This window comes from Heterocephalus glaber, unplaced genomic scaffold (genome assembly GCF_053883595.1).
Source record: "Heterocephalus glaber isolate CG9 unplaced genomic scaffold, H.glaber_assembly_v1.0 deba00000122, whole genome shotgun sequence".
NCBI lineage: Eukaryota > Metazoa > Chordata > Mammalia > Rodentia > Bathyergidae > Heterocephalus > Heterocephalus glaber.
The window spans coordinates 62014126-62034343 of record NW_028258138.1 but is presented as its reverse complement, the minus strand read 5'-3'; the positions used below and the strand labels follow the sequence as shown (position 1 = coordinate 62034343).

General features: G+C 39.9%; 1 protein-coding gene across 1 annotated transcript in view; it reads right to left on the bottom strand.

Annotated features, from left to right (window-relative positions):
* Nucleotides 1-296: 296 nt before the first annotated feature.
* Nucleotides 297-20218, bottom strand: part of CUNH3orf52 (chromosome unknown C3orf52 homolog) — a 28187-nt gene continuing 8265 nt past the window's right edge. The window contains exons 3-6 of the mRNA XM_004835737.3: nucleotides 11721-11848; nucleotides 5606-5676; nucleotides 1826-2007; nucleotides 297-855 (exon numbers count right to left, since the gene is read on the bottom strand). Coding sequence (XP_004835794.1) covers nucleotides 851-855; nucleotides 1826-2007; nucleotides 5606-5676; nucleotides 11721-11848 — 386 coding nt within the window. The 3' untranslated portion in view covers nucleotides 297-850. The remainder of the gene's footprint in view (nucleotides 856-1825; nucleotides 2008-5605; nucleotides 5677-11720; nucleotides 11849-20218) is intronic.

Here is a 20218-nt window from a genome sequence, read left to right as displayed (position 1 = left end):
TATATATAATTCCTCATATATATATATATATATTCACGAAAACATTGGGTGATGTGTCTAAGGCAATGTTAAAGGTTTGTTGAAATACCCAGATACAGTCATGAAAGTAGACACAGAGCTCTACTGTTTAGGTCTTGGAAGGTACCTTCCTCTTCTTCACACCTTCCTTCTCCTGGCTTGAAGGTAGATCAAATACAACAGTAGAGCTGGGCTCAGTGGGCATGCCTGTGACCCCAGCACTGAGCAGGCTGAGGCAGGAGGACTACTAGTTCACATTCAGCCAGGACAACTTAGTGAGACCTTGTCTCAAAATTTTAAAGGGAGGGGGGCTGGGAATATAGCTCAGTGGTAGAGCACTCCTGGGCTGCATCCTGAGTAACACCAAACACATGCACACATCACACACACAGAGATGTGGGAAGGAGAGAGGGGTATTTTCGTGAGGAATTGATTCAATTCTCCCTCACATGACTGCCTGCCATCCCTGTCCACCAGCACAGGTTAGCGGAATCCTGCTGAAGACAAGGCATTGCTGCACCACTCTGTGCTAAAGAGAAAGAAGGATCTTTGCAGGAGTGGAGGCAGCCAGTGTCTTAAGGATACTCGGATATCCCATGTGGGAACTGCCATACTTCATCTCCCCCACCTGGCCTGGCTTCCTGCTTTGTCCACACTAAGCCAGCTGGAGTGGCCTCTGCTGGTGCCTTGTGGGGCTGGAGAGGGCCCATCTCTGTACAGGATCTGGAAGAAGGACAGGCTCCGCCCTCTGGTCGTGATCACAGAATGAATTCTCTTCGACTCCAAAGTTCAGGGGAGCACAGCTTTCTGACATAGACCGACCTTCACCACTTCATTCTGAAGAGCAAAACACAGATAAGCAAAAGTCACTAATTTTAAAAATCTAGATTTAATTTTAAAATCAAGGGGTGTTTTTGGTACCAGGGATCGAACTCAGGTCCTTGCGCTTGTGCAGCAGGCGGTGAAACCGCTGAGCTAAATCCCCGGCCCCAAATCAAGATTATTTGAAACATTTATATTTTGTCTGATGTATTGGTTTGAATGTAAAGTCTTAGGTAAAACTGGAGTGATTGTCAATTCTAAACTGTGAAAGTTCACCCTTTAGTCAGCATACTCACACGCACGCACACACGCACACACACAGTGAGCAGTTTTCAAAAGGAATATAACTGTTATTGTCTGTGTACTTGTTTTGGTATAATTCATGATAAAAATGTTCATGCGGCCTTTTGGATACTGAAAAAATTTTAACATTCAACTCTTTTTTGTAATCTAATCATAAGAATACCTATAAAATGTCATTATTTTAAATTATACAATGTACTGTAAGTTTTTGTTGTGGTACTGGGGATTGAATCCAAAGGCACTCTGACTCTTAGCTACATTTCCAACCATTTTTATTTTTTATTATGAGATGAAACTTACGCCAAGTTTCCTGTGCTGATCTTGAATTTGCAATCCTCCTGCCTCAGCCTTGAGAGTAGCTGGGATTGCAGGCATGGATCACCACACCTCTCTCTGTGACAAGTTCTGATGAGGGAAATGGTTCAAGCTGGCTGAGCAAGGTGAAGGTGCAGATGCAGGTCTTTGAAGACTCCTCACAGAGAGCCCACCTACTCTACAGCAGGGCTCTCTAACTTTACAGTTCATTTTTTCTATAATGTTTTCCAACTACTCTGTCTGCTTACAGAGGCCAGGACCACCACAGCATGGAACAAGCCACCAAAGATGACAAACCAAACCATCTGTCCTCAATCTGTTCACCTGTTCACCATTCCAATTCTGACTTCTTTACTTCTCTACCTACCATAGAGCAAGAGAGAGGCTGTGTCGAGCCCCAGCCCCTCACAGCCAGGTTCACTCTGGTCGTGGAAGTCCTGTAGCAAGATGCCCAGCAGCAACTCCTCACTCATCATGTACTTCATAAAGCCGTCATCTTCCAGTGGAACCCCAAACTGCAGGTGATAGGTGGCTGTGGAATTTTCACCACTGAAAGTCAAGCCAAACAGAGCTATCACAATCTGTCGACAGAATCCCACTGAAACTCAGGAAGTCACTTTTAGCCATAACATGTGTTTATTACACATTTTCTGTCTTGAAGAATCTTCCACTTATATAGCCTCCTCCCTCCATCTCCCGCCCCTCTTAGGAGTTCAATAGGAGAGCCATGGGGGGGGGGGGCGCGCATAATCCAGCTACTATCCAAGAAGGTCGCCTATCCTAACACTAGCCAGAAAGCAGGCCCTTTTCTCCTCCTACATTCCTGTTCTCAATGAAGCTCCCCCCTCCAAATGCATGTCAGAGATATTCAGTTTAACCAGTTCTTTAGGTAACCTATAAAAAGGTTTTATGGTAGGGCTCAAAATTCCCTACCATTAGCTGGGTGAGAACTTCTGAATCCCTGAGCCTGTGCACCAGTTGTGAGTCATACTTCCTGTGTTTGTTTTCAAAATGAGAAACTTTTCTGTCCCATCTCCAGTTCCAGAGACCCCCGAGCAGGATGACCAACATCTTTAACTCTCAGCAGTGGGACCTCCCGAAGCACCAACCTTGAGGAAACCCTTTCTTCTTCTTCAAAGATACCTTTCCCCTTTTCAGAGTAGAAATAATCATAGGTCTATCCTTATTTATTTAGAAGGCTATGGGGTTCTTTAAATGCTACCTCAGCATTTAGGATTTTCAAAGTTATAATATTACTTTGGTTAAAGGTGACCTAGATTAAGGACAACAAATAAAATAATTAACATGAGGTTTCAGCTGAGACCATAACGCCAGGGCAAGTTTTATGGATTCCCTGTTCCCCATCAGCAGTGAACCAAGCCATTGTCTCTGCTAAGAAAAGCCAAAGAGCTCCCTCTGGCGGCCATAGACCACATAAGCCAATAATCACATTTTACACTGGTTAACAATTCCATCTACTATGGCCAAGAAATGTGCCAAACTCTGGATCAAATGGAATAATATAGAGTTTGGACTCTAAAGAAATGCACAATTTCAAAGATTCCATTAAAGGTAGACCAGAAAAAATCGCTTTTAAACTCCAGGCCTGGGGAAGTGGTGAAGCGCTTGCCTAGCATGCACAAGGCCCTGGGTTCTAACTTCAGCACCACAAAAAAACAAAACTTCAATCCAGCTACACTAGTTTTCAGGTGTCATTATTTATCCTCTGAGCTCTTCCCTTTAATTATTGCTAATGATGGTCAACATGTAGACAGGCAGACACTCTGTGTGCCCATTGTCAAGGACTTGGGCTGACTAATGAAAAGGGCCAAGATGGAAGTTCAGAAGATCAGGCCAAAAGCTGAGTGAGACGCTCAGGCTGTCTACCCAGCCTGGCTATCTCGTCCCAGGCCCTCTCATGCCAGATCACTGAGTAAATTTGCATACATCTAAATTTTGAGGGAAGAAGAACTTTTTGTTTTGAGAACCAGTGAGTTCTGTGGGCTTTGTCTCAGCTCCCTTGCTACACACACACTGGAGTGGTCCAGCAACTGTTAAATCAAAGGGAACTTTCCAAGTTCCCATTGGACTGTTCCCAGACCAAGGTCAGTACCCCTCTGCAGACACAAAATGCCAGAGATGTGGGTGTCTCTTGCCACATGCAAGTGTCCTTCTGGAAGGGAAGGCTTTTATTTCTTGAGTAAACATTTTAGACACTCTGCTGGACTTTAAAAGATAAAATAATTTTTTTCTGGGAAAATTTCTTTGTGCACAATGATAAAGTCTTTGGGGGGTCTCCTATCAAATAATTTTTAAACAGATTTTCTGACATTTAGTCTTGGCCTGATTTCTATCATATTTCACTCATTTTTCTGTTTTCTCAATGTCTAGCCCCATCCCCGTTATACAGACCCAGCTCCTCTTGACCTACAACATAGCGCTGGATTCTTAGACCCTAAAGGCTCTCAGGATCTTTCCTCACTCATCTTTGCCACAATCTTGCAAATGTATGTTAGGTCAAGGGGATATAAGAAAGTGTATGTTGTGGTTTAGATATAAAATCTCTAAGGTGTTGGAAGGGAACAGGATCGTGCTGGTGCTATAGTTGTTAGGAGCTGGGCCTAGGTGGAGGTGAGCCATTGAGAGCATGATGTGGAAGGGCTCATTCTTGTCCCTGGGTCCTCCTCTCTTTCTCTGCCTTCTGACTGCCACAAGCTGAGCATCTTTTCTCCATCCTGCCCCTCAGCCATGCCACTTCTGCCTTGGAGCCAATCAACCATGCACTGAAACCATGAGCCCAAGTAAACTTCCCCTCCTTCAAGCTGTCAGCTATTTTGTTTCTGCAGTGGGAAAGTGACTGATGCAGTGTATAGGTTCTGATTATGCTTTTCTCTTCGGTTTGTGATTAAAGGAACCAATGTCAAGGATGTCACCTTTAGGTAGCATGTGCCTTGGGGGCCTATCTTAGTTACTTTTCTCATTGCTGAGACAAAATACCCAACACCCAAAGTTAAAGAGGGAAAGGTTTATTTTGGTTCACAGTTTGTAGAGGTTTTAGTCCATAGTCACCTGGCTCCAAGGCAGGGTGGCATGGCAGAGGGGCATCGCAGAGGAGAAACAGTCCATGACAAGGCAGGGCAGGCAGAAGACAGTAAAGCAGTGAAGCAGCAGCAGAAGCAGCAGCAGTACCAAGCAGCAGGACAGAAGCCGTTCCCTTTTATCTCTTCCAGGTTACTAACCCCCTTTTGGGTGGTGCAAGCCACACCCAGGGTGGGCTTTCCCATTGTCCACACTCAGAACTATGCTAGACCAATCAGTGGACTACTTTAGTAATCATGTACCCTTAATCCTAGCAGCACACACCCTAATCTAGCCACCTCCAAAAACCCCCACCTATGACCGCATGAGACTTAAACCATAACAGGGCCTATAAAGGAGGAAAAAGCAAGCCTGACACTATGTCTAGATTTCTGGTCCATTTTGATCTGTTATGATTTATATCTAGATGTCCCCTGAAGGCTTCATATGATCACAGGCAGGGTTTGGGGGAAGTGATTGGATTAAGGGGGTGGTATAGCTAACTGGCTGGATGTTAGGAGGTAGGGTCTGGCTGAAAAAAGTGCGTCAGTGTGGGTGTCTCATGGAATGGTTTATCTCCCTCCCCAGCTCCTTCCTTGTTCTCTCTACTTCCTATCTTTCATGCTTTGAGTAGCTACCCTCCACCCAGGGCCTTGTACCATACCTTCCTGATTAGAGCCCAACAACCATAGACAGAAACCTCTACAAACTGTGAGCCAAAATAAACCTTTAAGTTGTGGGTGTCAGGTATTGTGTGCTAATGACAAGATAAATACTAAGACATTATCCCACAGCATTACCACTGGCTTTACATGCTTCTTCTCCTGGACTATTAATATTATGGTTTGGGAAATGTATGGTTTGTGAAGACTCATTTGTAAAATAAGAGAGTTAAGCTAAATTATAGCCAAAGACCATCATAGCGCAGCCTTTGTGGTTCTAGTACTGGTTTCCTTCCCACTCTGAAGCTCAGGAGAGTTGTCCTGGGCAAATGGTAAATGGGGCAGGCAGGGTAGGTACATGTTTTTTCCAGAGAAAGAGACCAAAACATAATGGTCCATACTCTTACCTGAAGTCCACTATTTCAACTGACATGAAATATCGACTCAGAGATGGTGATGTACTGTACACCCCTGTGAGCTAAATAAACAGGAAAAAACACAGAGGTTACTAACGATCACTTTACATATCTCCTGACAAAGCAAAAGTACCCCCAAACAAAGGACTTTCCACTCTAGCCAGGAATTAGTCTCTCTAGAAGCTCTGGACTAAGATAGGAAGGTGTGCGTCTATCAAAACAAACCTCAAGTTAAAAGAACCTCATTCATAAGGGCTAGGTGACTCAGCTGGGAATTCTCACTTCTCTTGTGAATTTCCCTGACACACTGTGGCCTTGGGAATGACAGCAGTCAGTGATCAGCAACTCGAGCCCACACAGGCCCCACAGGCCAGGGAAAGGAGTAAAAGTGGTGGCAGGGGCCATCAGCTCAGGCCATTCAGTGCCAGGTATATCACGTACATCACTTTCTTCCCCTCTCCAGAGTGTCACTGTAGGAGAAACACCCATGCTGAGACAAACTAAGAGCACTAGCACTGCCCTGGACAAAGCAACAAAGTAACAAGTTGCAAAGATATGGAGGCTTTATTTTATGCAAGAAATACTGCACACCATCTTTTTAAAAAATGACCCCTGTGTTCTGACCACCAAAGTTTCATGCCTCTATATTTTACCAAACAGATGCTCCTTAATTTACAATGTGGTGTATCCCAATGAAACTACTGTAACTTGAAAATTTTGTAAGGTGAAATGCATGTAATACACCCAACCTACCAGACTTCATAGCTTAGTCTAACCTACCTTAAATGTGCCCAGAACATCTACATTATCCTACAGTTGGGCAGATAATCTCAACACAAAGCTAGTCTACAACATACAACTACAACATAGTACTGAATATTTCACGTAATTTATTGAATATTGTACTGAAAGCAAAAAACAAAATGGTTGCATAAGCCAGGCATGGTGGTGCATGCCTGTAATCCCAGCACTTAGGATGCTGAGGCAGAAAGATTGCCACAAGTTCAAGGCCAACCTAGGTGGACCACATAGAGAGTTTAAGGCCAGTCTGAACTACATTGCGAGGCCCTGTCTTAAAATTTAAAAAAAAAAAAAAAAGGCTCTATGGGTGTGCTTTCATACCACTATAGGCCAGAAAATCATTAAGTTGAACTATGGGAAGGTGGGGAACATCTTTATTGAACTCAGATCTTTAAGAAACAAAAGAAGGGCTGGAGGTGTAGCTCAATGGTCCAGCACCTGCCTAGCATGCACAAGGCCTTGGATTCAACCCCCAGTTCCATGAAAGAAGGAAAAGAAAGAAGCAAAATAAAGCCAAAGTGACTTCTACACCTTATTTAATTTTTCCTTCTTCTCCTAATATGAATCATCTTCCTGATGCTGGCATCCTTTCTTTGCACATGTCTGTAAATTACTATTTCTATATCTAATCATCACAATATGCTATTTAATTGGTGTTTTTATTCAAATTAAGGTGTCATATGCTACATAATCCTCTAAGACTTACTATTTTAATCAAAATTATATTTAAGATTTACATGTAGGGTACATCTCTGTGGAGTTTATTTGGTCTAGCTCCTTCATAAATTTCCAGTACATGATTCCACCAGCTCAGTTCCTCCCTGCTGATGGCCACACACATCACTTCTAATTTTCCCTAATACAAATGAGGTTGAAGCAATCATCTTTAAGGATCTAGGCATCTTGTCCTCAGAAGATTTTCTCTGGGAATATGCCAAGAAATGGATTTGCTGAGTCTGAAAGCAGGTAATCTTCATCTCAACTAAATCTTGCAAAATTGTTCTCCATTTTACTTTCCTCCTAATAATGTTCCATTTCTCACATTCTTACAAGACTTTCAAACTTTTATCAATATGAAGCATGTAAAACTGTATTTCATATTGTTTGTACTGCCTTGCTTACTAGTAAGTTTGAGCCTCCTTCCATGTATTTCATTTATTTTTAAATAAAGACAAATGTATTCACTATTTTCATTGTTTGTTTGTTGAGACAGGGTCTCCCTAAATAGTTCAGGCTGGCCTTGAACTCACTTCATACCCCAGGCTGGCCTCAAACTCATAGTGATTCTCTTCCCTCAGCCTCCTGAATGCTAGGATTACAGGCATGTGCAACCCCAATCAGCTGCTTTACATGTATTTAATTCTTTGAGATTTCTCACCTTGGAATTGTCTATTACTTTTCCTGCCTGTTTCTTATCTCTCTAAAGAGGTTAGTTGTAAATTTTGGATATGAACTACTGATATTATGTTATAGAATCTTTCATCAGGCTCTGATTAATCTTTCCATCCTGTACCAGAGATATACATCCTAACTTCATAGTAACCCAGAACATGTGGTTGAACACGATTGCATTATATTTTTTTCCACTGAGGCATTATATTTTATGTAATATTTTATATTTTTAGAAAAGTTATCCCAGGATTAGTTTCCTGATATGTGTTTTCATCTAGCTTCTTTGTGATCCATGCCAGCTGAGGTTGTCAGTATAATGAAATCAAACTGACAGGATAGGAGCAAGTAGTTCCACCATATTTTGAGGTCTTTGAGCTGCACATCAAAGCTGGAGTGGACTGCTTCATACTTGTTCAACACCCCTGTGTGGCTCACAATTTTCCCTGCTCTGTGTTCACCAATGATTTCAAAGTCACCAATGTAACCACTTTTCAGCATCACAGTTAGAACCCAGATGATGACTCTGAAGCATGGCCCAGTGAGGAGCTGGCACAGTGATAGCTAAAAACACCTGCAGACTTCGCTCACATCTGTCTCTGTCAACAGATACATATCTAAACAAATGCACATGCTTACTAATTTCATTTTTGCTCAGCAAATGCAAACCCTCAATTTAAAAAGCAAGCAAGAGGAACGTAGCAAGAAACGATTCACCCAGCAGTCTTGGTCTGGGAAGTAGGTGGAAAGAAAGGAGGAAGAGGAACTGCAGATACAATATTCACAAAGAAAAGAATAAGAAGGAAAAGCTGGAGTAATCATCACAGGACCCAAACTCCTGTGATAAAAAGAGCTGTCACATCTCACACAGATGATCTGATACTAAATAGATGGTGTCACTGCCTTCAGAAGGTTTTGTAGGAATCAAATGAAAGCCAGAAAGACGATTCATGGCATTAGATCACACAATGGCAGAAAAACAGTCAGGTCTTGCTTAGATTTTCTTAACACAAAAAATCTCCAATGGACAGTTACTCTACTTCATGAAATGAAATGTGGTCCAATTTCGGAAATGAAGACAGATACTATGTTTGGTTAAGTGTCTCCCAAAGGTCCATTAGCTAAAAGGCTAATGGCACTACTATGGCACTACTGGGAGGTGTGGAACCTTTAGGAAGCAGGACCTAGTGGAAAGAAGTTAGGTCACTGGGATGTGTACTTGAAGGGGACATTGGAACCACAGCTCCTTCTTTTCTTTCTTTTGCTTCCTGGCTGCCATGAGGTGAGCACCTTTCTCTGCAAAACACTCCCTGTCAGGTATACTATGTCACCTCAGGCTCAAAGGCAATGGATCACATCAAGTGACCATGGATCTAAACCCTTGAAACCATGAGTCAAAACAAACCTTTCCCCTCCTTGTAAGGTTATTGTCTCAGCTATGCAGCTACAGTAAAACAAAGATGATTAACACAGCCACAGAGAGTTCACCAAAACACCTAATGTCACAACCAGAGACATTCAGACCATAAACAAGGAAGAGAAGTTAACTTCATGGTGTAGGCAGCTTTATCCAAGACTATCATCAGGGCAATCATAGTTGCTCCTAAGACTGTAATTGGAACAATCATGATTATCTCTCTATCATAATAAGATTTTTATTTGTCTTAATTTTTCCTTGTTTATTCTGTCTCTTTAATTGTGCTGGATAATTCTGTGTTTAGAACTCCACAATCATAGCTTCTGGGGTAATTTGACAGTGTTGGAGCTGTCCTGTCAAACCCAAATCTTTACAGGCCCTAAGTGATCTCTTAGTGCACGCAGAAAATAACTTTAGCAACATCTCTAATGAAACAGTTTGTTCAAATTGTCCTAGTGGTCTCTCTTATAGAGTTAGCCCTTTGCTTTAATTTAACCCTGTGCTGTTATGCTAGATGATAGAGCTACTACTACTAACTAAACAAAGAGGAATCTGGGCAGTTGCTGGTACTTTTTCTGCACATAGATAACTAACTGGGTATTGTAGACACTTAAGTAAGAGGGATAGACTCCTTGTCCATCTCATCCTTTGATCCACTTGATTTTAGTTGGTTTGATTTATGGGAACCTTGGCTAAGGAAGATAACTGAAATGCTAGGCATTACCCTACCAATAGTCATAACAGCAATCTTTCTGGTACATTCTACCCTCTCAAAAGTTTTATATGTTTGTGTAACTCCATCATTTGAACATCAAATGGTTCTTCTTTGGCTGGAACAACAAAAACTCAAAGAAATGTGTGTTCATGAGGCTGTCATAATTAACGAATGATATCTTAACAACAGGAGTCCAAAATGATGCTGAGCATAATGCTAATGTCCTAAGTTTTGGTCAGGCTGCCGCCTAGAAGCATAATCAAAAGAAAAAAAGTATTAAATAAAAATTACAGGAAACCACTGTTTCTTGCTAAGTTACTGCAAGGACCAAGCTAAATGTCAAGATGGAGTCATTCAAGTTTAAATTCCACATCACCAAATTATGCTATTCATCTGACCTCATGAGAAATCAAGGTCATATGACAGTCAAATTTCCCCAAATAGGCCAGTTTCAATTGGCATGATAATGAAGTTCCCTCCATCTTAATCTTTACTACAAAAAAAAGATAGCCTGAAATAATACATAAACCAATCAGTTATTTTTCGATTGTTCTGTTTCTCTGTCCTCACCTTACAAGAGAGTAACTTTGAAGTGACTATGCCACTTTTAGCTTTCATTTCTACTTTCTTCACTCTTTCCTATCTGTAAAACTGACTTCCTCTGCTCCTTAGAACACTTACTCTATTTTATAGAATGAAGTCTTTTGTGATGGTATAATTGAAAATAAGCCCTATTAAGCTTTTTATAAGGTCTTCTGGATCTGGCTTTCAACCAGACTGTCTTTGACAAGCCAAGATTGGCCCACAGTCCTCACATTCTAGCTGAAGAGCCCTCATTTTGCACAAGAGGCTCATGCAGTTCCACCCCATCTACCCAACCTCCCAGCCAGAGCTGAGTCACACTCTGCCTCACTACCTTCCAACCAGTCATTTGGTCCTGCTGAGTGAGGACACCTGTTAAACATCACTGAATGTATTTCCCCTGACACTGCCCTAAGTCAGCCTCCCTCATTTCTCAGCTAGACTGCTAGAACACCTTCTAACTGCTCTCTTCCTTGCATTTTTCTATGCTATCACACAAAAAAATTAAAATAAATTCTGACCATGTTGTCTGTTGATTAAAATCTTTCAGTGCCTTTCCAAAGAATGGGAGAACTTTCATCACCTTTGCCTACCTTTCTCTTCAACTTCACCCTGAGAGTGAGCTCAGGCATAGTACGCTACTTGGCAGAGCCCCGAATGTCCCATACCCTTTTACGCAAAACATTCTTACCTTATATTTCAAAACTCATCCTGAATATCCCATCCTCCAACAGGCTCTGCCTGCCTCCATCCCACCTCAGGCAGTTCAGATGGCCCTCCTTTGTGGCTATAAACACACTTTGTGTATCTCAATAATAGATATACTGCATTGTTTTATAACCATTTAATTGCTACCTCTACTTGAGTTGTGAGCCCACTGAAGCATGTTGTCTAGCACGTCATATATCCTCAATGAATACCATAGATTGGATCAAATACACCAGCAGTGTGAGAGAATGAGACACTGTGTTCCAGGGTACACAAAGCTGCAGGTCAGAGCTCTTCCCTCTGGCCTTTCACTACAGAAAATACATTTATAAGCATCATTCTGCTAAAATCTAGACAAAAAAATTAAAGCTACGGATTATAAAGCTCTGTGCCAATTGTTCTGATAGAACTCAAACTCATAGTCTCAGGCTAAAATCCAGTAATCAAGATAAAAAGAAGAAAAGCCCAATAAACAATGTGTAAATCATAATTACCCTTTTAGTGAGCAGGTGAGGCAATTCCTCTTCAGTAATACACTCCTCTGGAATCCTTAGCATGATGAAGAACGTTTTGTTTGATGATAATTCAATTATTTCATTTTCATCTTCATCAATGTACATTACTATAAAGTGTGGGGAAGTGAAAATAAAAAGTAAACATGTGTGTAAAATAAACTTGTCTATTCTATTGCCTGCTATACTTAAACATAACCAATATAACCATGAGCACTCATGAAGGATAAAGCCTGGACATAGTAAAAAAAAAAAAAGAAAGAAAGAAAGAAAAGTACAAGCTTTTCTGCTTGGTAAAACAGAGTAAAAGACGGGAGCTTGCCTCCATTATGATAAAAGCTTTGTTCAGATGCCCAAAGGGGTCTCAGATGCCCCTGCATACAGGCTGGAGGAAGAGTGGGAGGAAAGGAGTGGAAAGAACAAGAACACCCATGTTAAACTGAACCTGCACCTTAGCTATGTGCACAGGTGTCGGCGCAGGTGCTGGGAGACCATAGGAGGCAGTAGGGGAGCAGCATGAGCAACTTCATCCAATCACTTTCCTGTCCTGCACTATCAAAGACCATGATGAGGAAGCGGTACCATCAACCAGAACAGAGATGAAAATAGAAAATAAGCATAGGAACCCATGTCTTGACATCTCCCCAGGAGCCAGCAGATGGGCATGAAGTCACTGCCCTAGCTGGTCCCCAGCAGAGAAATGTTGACTCACTCTGTTTGCAAAAGGGAAGCCAAACTGCACTGCAAACCCTAGGGCTGGCAGGAATTACCTTCCTGAGACAGTGAGCTCTGTGTTTCTTGTGTTCTAGAGACTGCTGGCTAATTGATTTTTAAGCAGTTAGAGCTGAAAGAAAACAAAGCCAGGAGCCAGAAGCTGGCAGTGTGGCACTCATTATGCTCCCCAGGCTCCACGCCAGCCTCAGTCTGGTCCTGCTCAGGGGCCACCTCTCTGGCCGTGAGAAAGGTGTGGGTGGGAGGATTGAGGCCATACTCTTAAGTGAAATAAATAGGACACACAGGTGTAAATCCCAAATAGTATCTCTAGTGTGAGAAACTGAAAGTGTAAATAAGGATTAAAATGATTAAAATGAATAATTGATAATTTGAAATAGGAAAAGGTCCAAAGGTGGAGGGGTAGCAGGACAGGAACGGGAAAGGGAAGAAAGGAAAGGAAAAATTATGAGAAAGAAAAAAAAATGGAAATAAAGTCTATGTAAATAGGGAAGGGTGGAGCGGGTGAAGGGCGCACAGGTAATGGGGAAAAAAATAAGAACTAAGATACATCATGTACAGGTACAAACATCCAATGATAAATGTAAATGTACTGTATACCTAAAATGTACCAATTAATATATAAATTAAAAAAAAACAAATGCACAGACAGGATCCCCTTAAATCTTGTGCATAACAAAATCAGCTTCCCTTCCTGGACTTTGAAAGGCCACTGTGGAATAAATTGAGTGTTTTTGATGGAAGAGCAAGTCTAAAAAAAAAAAAAAAAAAGAATTCTGGTACTTATTACCTAACAAAATTTGGAAATGTGAGGCATTAGGGCAAAGTATATGCAGAAAAGAGTTAACATAGCAGGCCTGACACTGCTAGCTTTAAAAGTTGCTCAAGCTTAGCCCCCTGGCTGGCATAAGAGGCCAAGTTTGGAGAAGGTTCTATTATGTCCTTATAAGAGTAGGTCACTGTACCTCAATATTTTCTATCCACAATATGGTTAATGGCCCCTTCCTTTGTGGGAGTCTCAAATTTTGGTCCATGCTAGGCACACTGTGTGTGACCACCCCCCAGTGAAAACAGTAGGCATGCAGTGTCTAATGATACTCATGCATGTTCTCACGCTCACTGCTGCAGGAATTAAGCACCTCTTGCTCACTGCTGCAGGAATTAAGCACCTCTTGTGCAGCTATACCGGGAAAGAGGACTCTTTAAAGGTTTCCTCTGGATTTTGCTACAATAAATTCTTTGATGTACCTTTTTTATAATAAATTACAGTCATCAGCTAAATTATATATTGAACCTTTGTAACAACTGCTGAACCCCAGATTGACTTCTGTGAATCCCAAACATAGAGAATTATCCCTGTGTTCTTATTTGTTGTAAGTTATTGCATTACTTTGATGATAAGAGGCCATCACAGCAAAAAACTCACAAAGTAGAGAAAACTGTAAGAAAGCAAAAAAAAAAAAAAAAAAAAAAACCTCCTAATAATCCTTTAATCAAAAAGTTTTTCTCTGGATATTTTATATTATGTTTCCTCCCATATTTTATATTGTATATCTGAGATATTAATAAATAGGTAATTTATATCCTGCTTCTTGTCACTTTTGCTATTGTTGCTTGTTTTGATTCTTTTGATGTTAATGTATCTAACTAAAGTCATTCCCCATTTATATGAAATCCCTTGCAAAAGTTATTTTTAATGGCTTTATAATATTCATAATAGGATCACCCATTTTCTTAAAGTGACATTTAGTATTTTCCGCTTTTGAGTACTATAAATAACACTGTAATGGTCATCTTTGAGCTCTATATCCACCACACAGATTTTTACAGTCAATATTCATGCCTCAAAAAGGAATAGGAGATACTAGAGGTTGTATTAGGGAGTCTAATACTTGCTTAACTCAAGGGCTCTTAGAAGCCACATTCAAAAAGGGATCTCAAATTATACCTGTAATGACATATACAGTACTTAACTTGTACCCTCTAAATAACAAATCTGCATCAAGAGCTGGCTAAGTAGTTTTGTTTGCCAAAACAAAAATAACAACAACAAACTTACAGTCAGGAGAGTTTTATGTCAGTGAGACTTAACCTGGCCAGTACTTTCCATGAAGAGATAATGAGTTTTAAAAATCACAGAGTCATATATAGTTTGCGGTAGGAATGTGAGAAGAGCTCTTCAGATGGAATATAAGACATGAAGCTCTAGAGGAAGGCTTTAAATGCCAGATGTTGTCAGGTAATGGAAGGTGCTAGAAGTTGCCCAGGAAGGAAGTAGAGGCTGGCATGGAAGGAAGGCAAGGAGGGAGGCCAGGATACTAAATCCCAGCTGGCTTTATAGGTAGGCAGACTTAGTTTGAACCCTAGCCCTATTATTTATTCATCATGTGGCCTTGAGCAAGTCACTTAAATCTCTGAAGCTATTTCCACAACAGAAATATCAATAGCAGTCCAACAGACTGGACACAAACAAATAGTAATTTCACATGGGTAATGATTGGGATATGATGGTTATTTCTACATAGAGATCTCTGGCAAAGAGTATCTGTAAAAGTCAAGAAAATGTTGTATATATATGAAGTATAATCAAAATATTCAGTGATGGTTTCATTTTGAAAAGTTATGACAATAAAAGGCATACTGTCATTAATCCCTCTCACTTTGAATACACTTATCCCATTGCTCTTGCCACTTTCTGAAGTACTGTAGTTCTGGAAGTTTGTGAGTGTCTTCATGAGGTGTGATAAAAAATACTGTGAATGCTGCTGCCAAGTGCCATCCAATCAAAAGGCTGGCTCAAGAAAACATTATGGTTTGTCCTCATCCACTTTATTTACTGGATCTGGCACAGTGTAACTTCTGGCTCTTTCCCAAAGACAAAGTAAACATGAAAAATAAGTGTTTTGAACTGATTTAGAACATTAAGGCAGCCATGACAGTGTAACTAAAGACACTTGTGAAAAAGAACTTCCAGAACAACTTTAGAAAGTGGCACAAGAGGGGGATTATTTTGAAGGGGATCAATGGCGATATGTCATTTACTATAATAAATTTTTAAATTTAAACATTCACTATATTTTTTATCACACGGTGTATATCCAAGAGTTTCCTCCTAGCTGCTGCCCTAGAAGTGAATGAGCTTCCCAAGAGAAGGAATGAAAAATGTGAAGAGTAAGAGAGTTGAAAACAAGCCTCATGGACCCACAATGAGATCAAAAACAAAAATGCGAAACCAACTTAAAGTCCAGGAGTTCTATAGACTCAGAAGAGTACAACGCAACTGAAAGCAGACTAGAAGATGGGAGAAAAGTTGGATTTCATGATTAAACAATTGCTAGCAACCCTTCAAAGAATAATTTGGAGCCAATGGCTGGGGATTTAGCTCAGTGGTTCCACTGCCTGCCTCGCAAGCACAAGGTCCCAAGTTAGATCCCCAGTATCAAAAAACAGAAAAAAAATTTAGAGCCAATGGACCCAAGAGGTTTAGAAGTAAGAAAAAGGCATGATCCAAATGCAGACTTCTCTTTCTAGAACTTTCCCAGTGAAAGGCAAGGAAAAATATCTAAATGACATTAAGAATCTTATGGAAGACTGTTTTGAAGGGGAGTTGCTGCTAACATATTTGAAGAGTTAAGTAGACCCTGAGAAACCTTAGAGAGAGGAGGAAATATCTGAAGAACCTAGAGCAGTGATAGTGAATCTTTTAGGCTAGAGGGTATGGAGATAAAGGGCAAGGAATTCAGTTGTGGTGAGGGGGGAATATGTGAGGTTTGAAGGAAAGATGAAAATGTGAAGAAATTTCAAGATAGTGGGTCTACAGAATTACTATTATTTTCCTGCTCTGAAGGACCTGGGGAGTTTACAGCTTGCTAATGCTATCTGCCTAGGATTTCCCCATGAGTCACTTTACCCCAGGGAGTATTGCCTTGAAAACACTGTTGGCCAACACTTTTCCACTTACAAAGTCCTTGCTTACTCCTTGGTGCCACAGCATTCCTTCTCACTGAAGAGCCCATAAATTAAGAAACTGAGTCAGACAGGCATCTGAAATGCTGGGGAATATCACATGAGGGTCTCAGAGTATTGTGACTTTACATCATATTTTTAAGAACTAACCTATTTGTCAAAGACTTTTATGAGTAAGGTATATCCCTTCCTTACTGAAGTGAATTAGTGATAAAAGGAAAACCTTTGAGGACACTTTGACTTTAAGTGATAGAAGCCTTTTCTTCTTCTTTTTTTCATTATCCTTCGTACCAAAGAATTTATAATTCCTCAGACAGGGCAGATTCCATTAGCACCCCTTTTATTATAAAGCTGGGACAAAAAAAGACCTACAGTCTCAACAGAATTACCTGGGCTTTCCCCAGAAAATTGGCCATTTAAACAAAAGCCAGTGTCATCTATGGGTCTGGATTACTGACCTTTTTTCCCCACACTCAATGACTGAAGCAAAGTCATGACCCTGAATCTGCCATCACTTCAATGCACAACCAGGGCAGAGATGTGGGCAAGGTCATCCCAGTTGTAGGAAATAAGAGATGCACAGTCTGTAGAAATTAGCAACAACATTAATACCAACTACAAGTTGGCCTACTTTAAAGATCACCACAAATCTTAAAGCTCCAAAATCTTAATAATGTCGGTAACAATATACCACTGGGCACTCTGCCCTGGGTACCCTACTGTCTTCCCCTACTAGCTACCCTTTCCATTCTGGAATACATTTACTGTCCTGATCTGTATCCAATCCAATGACATAATTATTACTATCTCTGCCTCCAAATTCAGTCTAGGAACTACAGAGCCTTGAGACACTAGATTGAGGGGATTGGAGCAGGGAAAACAGAAGCTGAGTAGCAAATGCAGTTTTTGAGAAACCTGGTCTCCCAAAGGATCCAGTCAACTCTAAGTACAGCCCTTGACTCTGCCAACACTGCCCTTTTCCCAGACAAAAGCATTTTCTACACAGTACATGGGAGTTGTACAAATAGCTGATTCATATCAATGTCTTTGGCAATTAGGCAGTGTAGTTGACTATTATTGGAAGATGGTCATCTCAGAAATTGGCTACAGAGCAGCTCTGGCTAAGGGTGGGACTATGAGAGAGGTGACCCTTGTCCCACACTCTTTTACCTATTACTGTATATTACTCCCCATCACAAAAAATCTTCCCTGAATTTTTAGAGATTTGGCAAAATCATCTCTATATAACTTAAAATTCTAAAAATAGGCTAGAAGAGTAAAAAGACCCTGATCTCAATTACTTCAAAATGCCAAATAAGAGAAAGACTAGAAGAAAATATAACAAAATATTAATAACATATTTTGGTTTTATAGGTAAGAAAACACATATTGTTTTAAATTTGAAGCCTTTTGTGTAGATACTAGGTTTTTATTCTATCTTAACTCTCTCTACAGGCCAAAACACCTAAAGGCTGAGATGCCAAGTAAGATAAAAGTATTTCCTCAATTTTAAAAAATATCATAGTCTCTCTTACATCAGTAGTATATGTTAAAACACAAATTTACAATCAAATTAAAAATAAAGTTTGCCCTATAAATGTTAAAAAAAATTCTTCCCTGAATACAATCTTTCATGTCTCCAGAAAAACTACTAAAGGAAATGGAAAACCTATCTCTGCAGATTACTCTTTGTAAATTGAGGTCAGATGACCATATGAGAAGGGAAGATAATTCTTAGGCCTTGTACTTTAGAATCCTGAATATTCAGCCACCTAGATCTGTCTGGTGATAAGCTCCAGATACTACCAGATAGATAAATTGGTCACCTTTTGGGAATTTTGCACCAATACCCATATGTAGGAGTTGATATGAATAGGAAGTATCGATGATCATCCAAAACTACCATCCTCAGCATAATAGAGAGTGCAGTTTCTTACTTAAAATCACCCTATGGCCTCAAAGAATCATATATCCCACAAAAACAAAATCCCAAGTAACCAAGTAGACATAGTGTCTGCCTAGAGACTCATGGTACAGAGTTTGGCTGATGTCATCAAAGGTGTCCTGTTCTTTCAGAAAATGCAAAACCTTGAGACAGGAAATTAAGGGGTTTGGAGAGGGAAAACAGGAGGTTTCCCTGGCAAATATATTTTCCCGAGGAAAATTCCTAAGAACTCTCTCTGCCAAGACGGGAACTCCCCATTATATGACTGGCTTAATCCCAATCCTTGTGGAGGCCAGATCACCCTTAGAAATCCCAGTTAAGCCCTTCTCTACCAGCACCCCCACATGCAAAGAGAAACAATTTTCTTCTTTGCTATTTGAGATAGAAATAATTGTGCACAGGTGCACACTATTTGTATATATCATAAAATTTTTTTTAATCATATAAAATTGATAACCTAAAAGGGCTTAAAAATAGTGTGGAACAATTAAGAAATATAGTCTTTAAAAATTATGTTTACAAAGAATTTTTAATGACTTGGCAAAATGATCTCAATGTAATATTAAAATCTTTAAGGTAAGCCACAGACTATTAAAAACCCAATCTCAAATTATTTTAAAAATGAAAGTAAGAGGGCTGGGGATTTAGCTCAGTGGTTTCTCCGCCTGCCTTGCAAGCGCAAGGACCCAAGTTCGATCCCCAGTACCAAAAAAAAAAAAAGTGAAAAATGGAAGACTAAAAGAATATATAACAATATTAACAATATGAATCCATTTTATGGATAACTTAACATGTATCATTTTAAATTCAAATAACAAAAGGAGATAACATAAAGTAGATCATTAGCAAATGTACATTTTTGTTTTATACACATATGCAACAAACTATAATAAAACTTTCTAAAATAAGTTTAAATAATGATAGCTTGTAGAGACATGGATCTATAAAGATTTGTAAAACTCAAATATATTACCCATTATTTTATCATTGTGTGTTAAATATACCAGATAAACTTGATAATTACTTTTATTGAACAAATTATAAAGAGAAAAAAACTTCAAATGAGCATGACCTAAGATGTAATAAAATATAGATTAGTGCTTATTTCTGTTAACAATTTAAGAAATCTTTTCAAGATCCAATGAGTAGAATTTAAAATAAAACACTGATCTCCACACTTCTAGAATTTATATTAAAAAAATATATATATATAAAACAACAAAAAAAACTTATCCACACAACATATTCCAACCAGTTTTCTATTATCTCACCCTAATCTTATACTGCCCAGGTGACCTAGTTAATTTCGATCTCACCTTAATTTTATTTATCTTCGAGAGCAGGATGTCTTCAAAGGCCACGAGTACTTCTTCAGGAGAGCTAATCAAAAGTGGCTGGATCTAAGACAGCTGCCAGAGTGAGTGATGCCAGACAACCTCTAGCTTCATTATAATTTAATTGGCACTCTAATGGACCCCCCCAGTGCCATGATAGTTGACAACTGCCAGGACAATAATGGGAAAGAACCATAAAAGTGAAAAGAGGTGGTACCTGAATTCCCAGAAAATCTCTGCTCACTCCCAGAAAAGACATGACTCTTCCTCATCTTTATTAGCCTATCCTTCACTGTCCATTTCTTTTACCTTATATCTCCCAGACCCCCAGCAGGAGAAAAGTTGATTTGGGGAATCTACCTACTGATTCTCCTATTCTTGGCCAAGAATAAAAAGTCTCCTTCACTGCTCAGTCAGCATATGGTCTTAACAGTTCCACCATTCCAAGATAAAAAAGGACCGTTTGGGATCAAAAATTGGTCACATAATTTATATTGTAAATA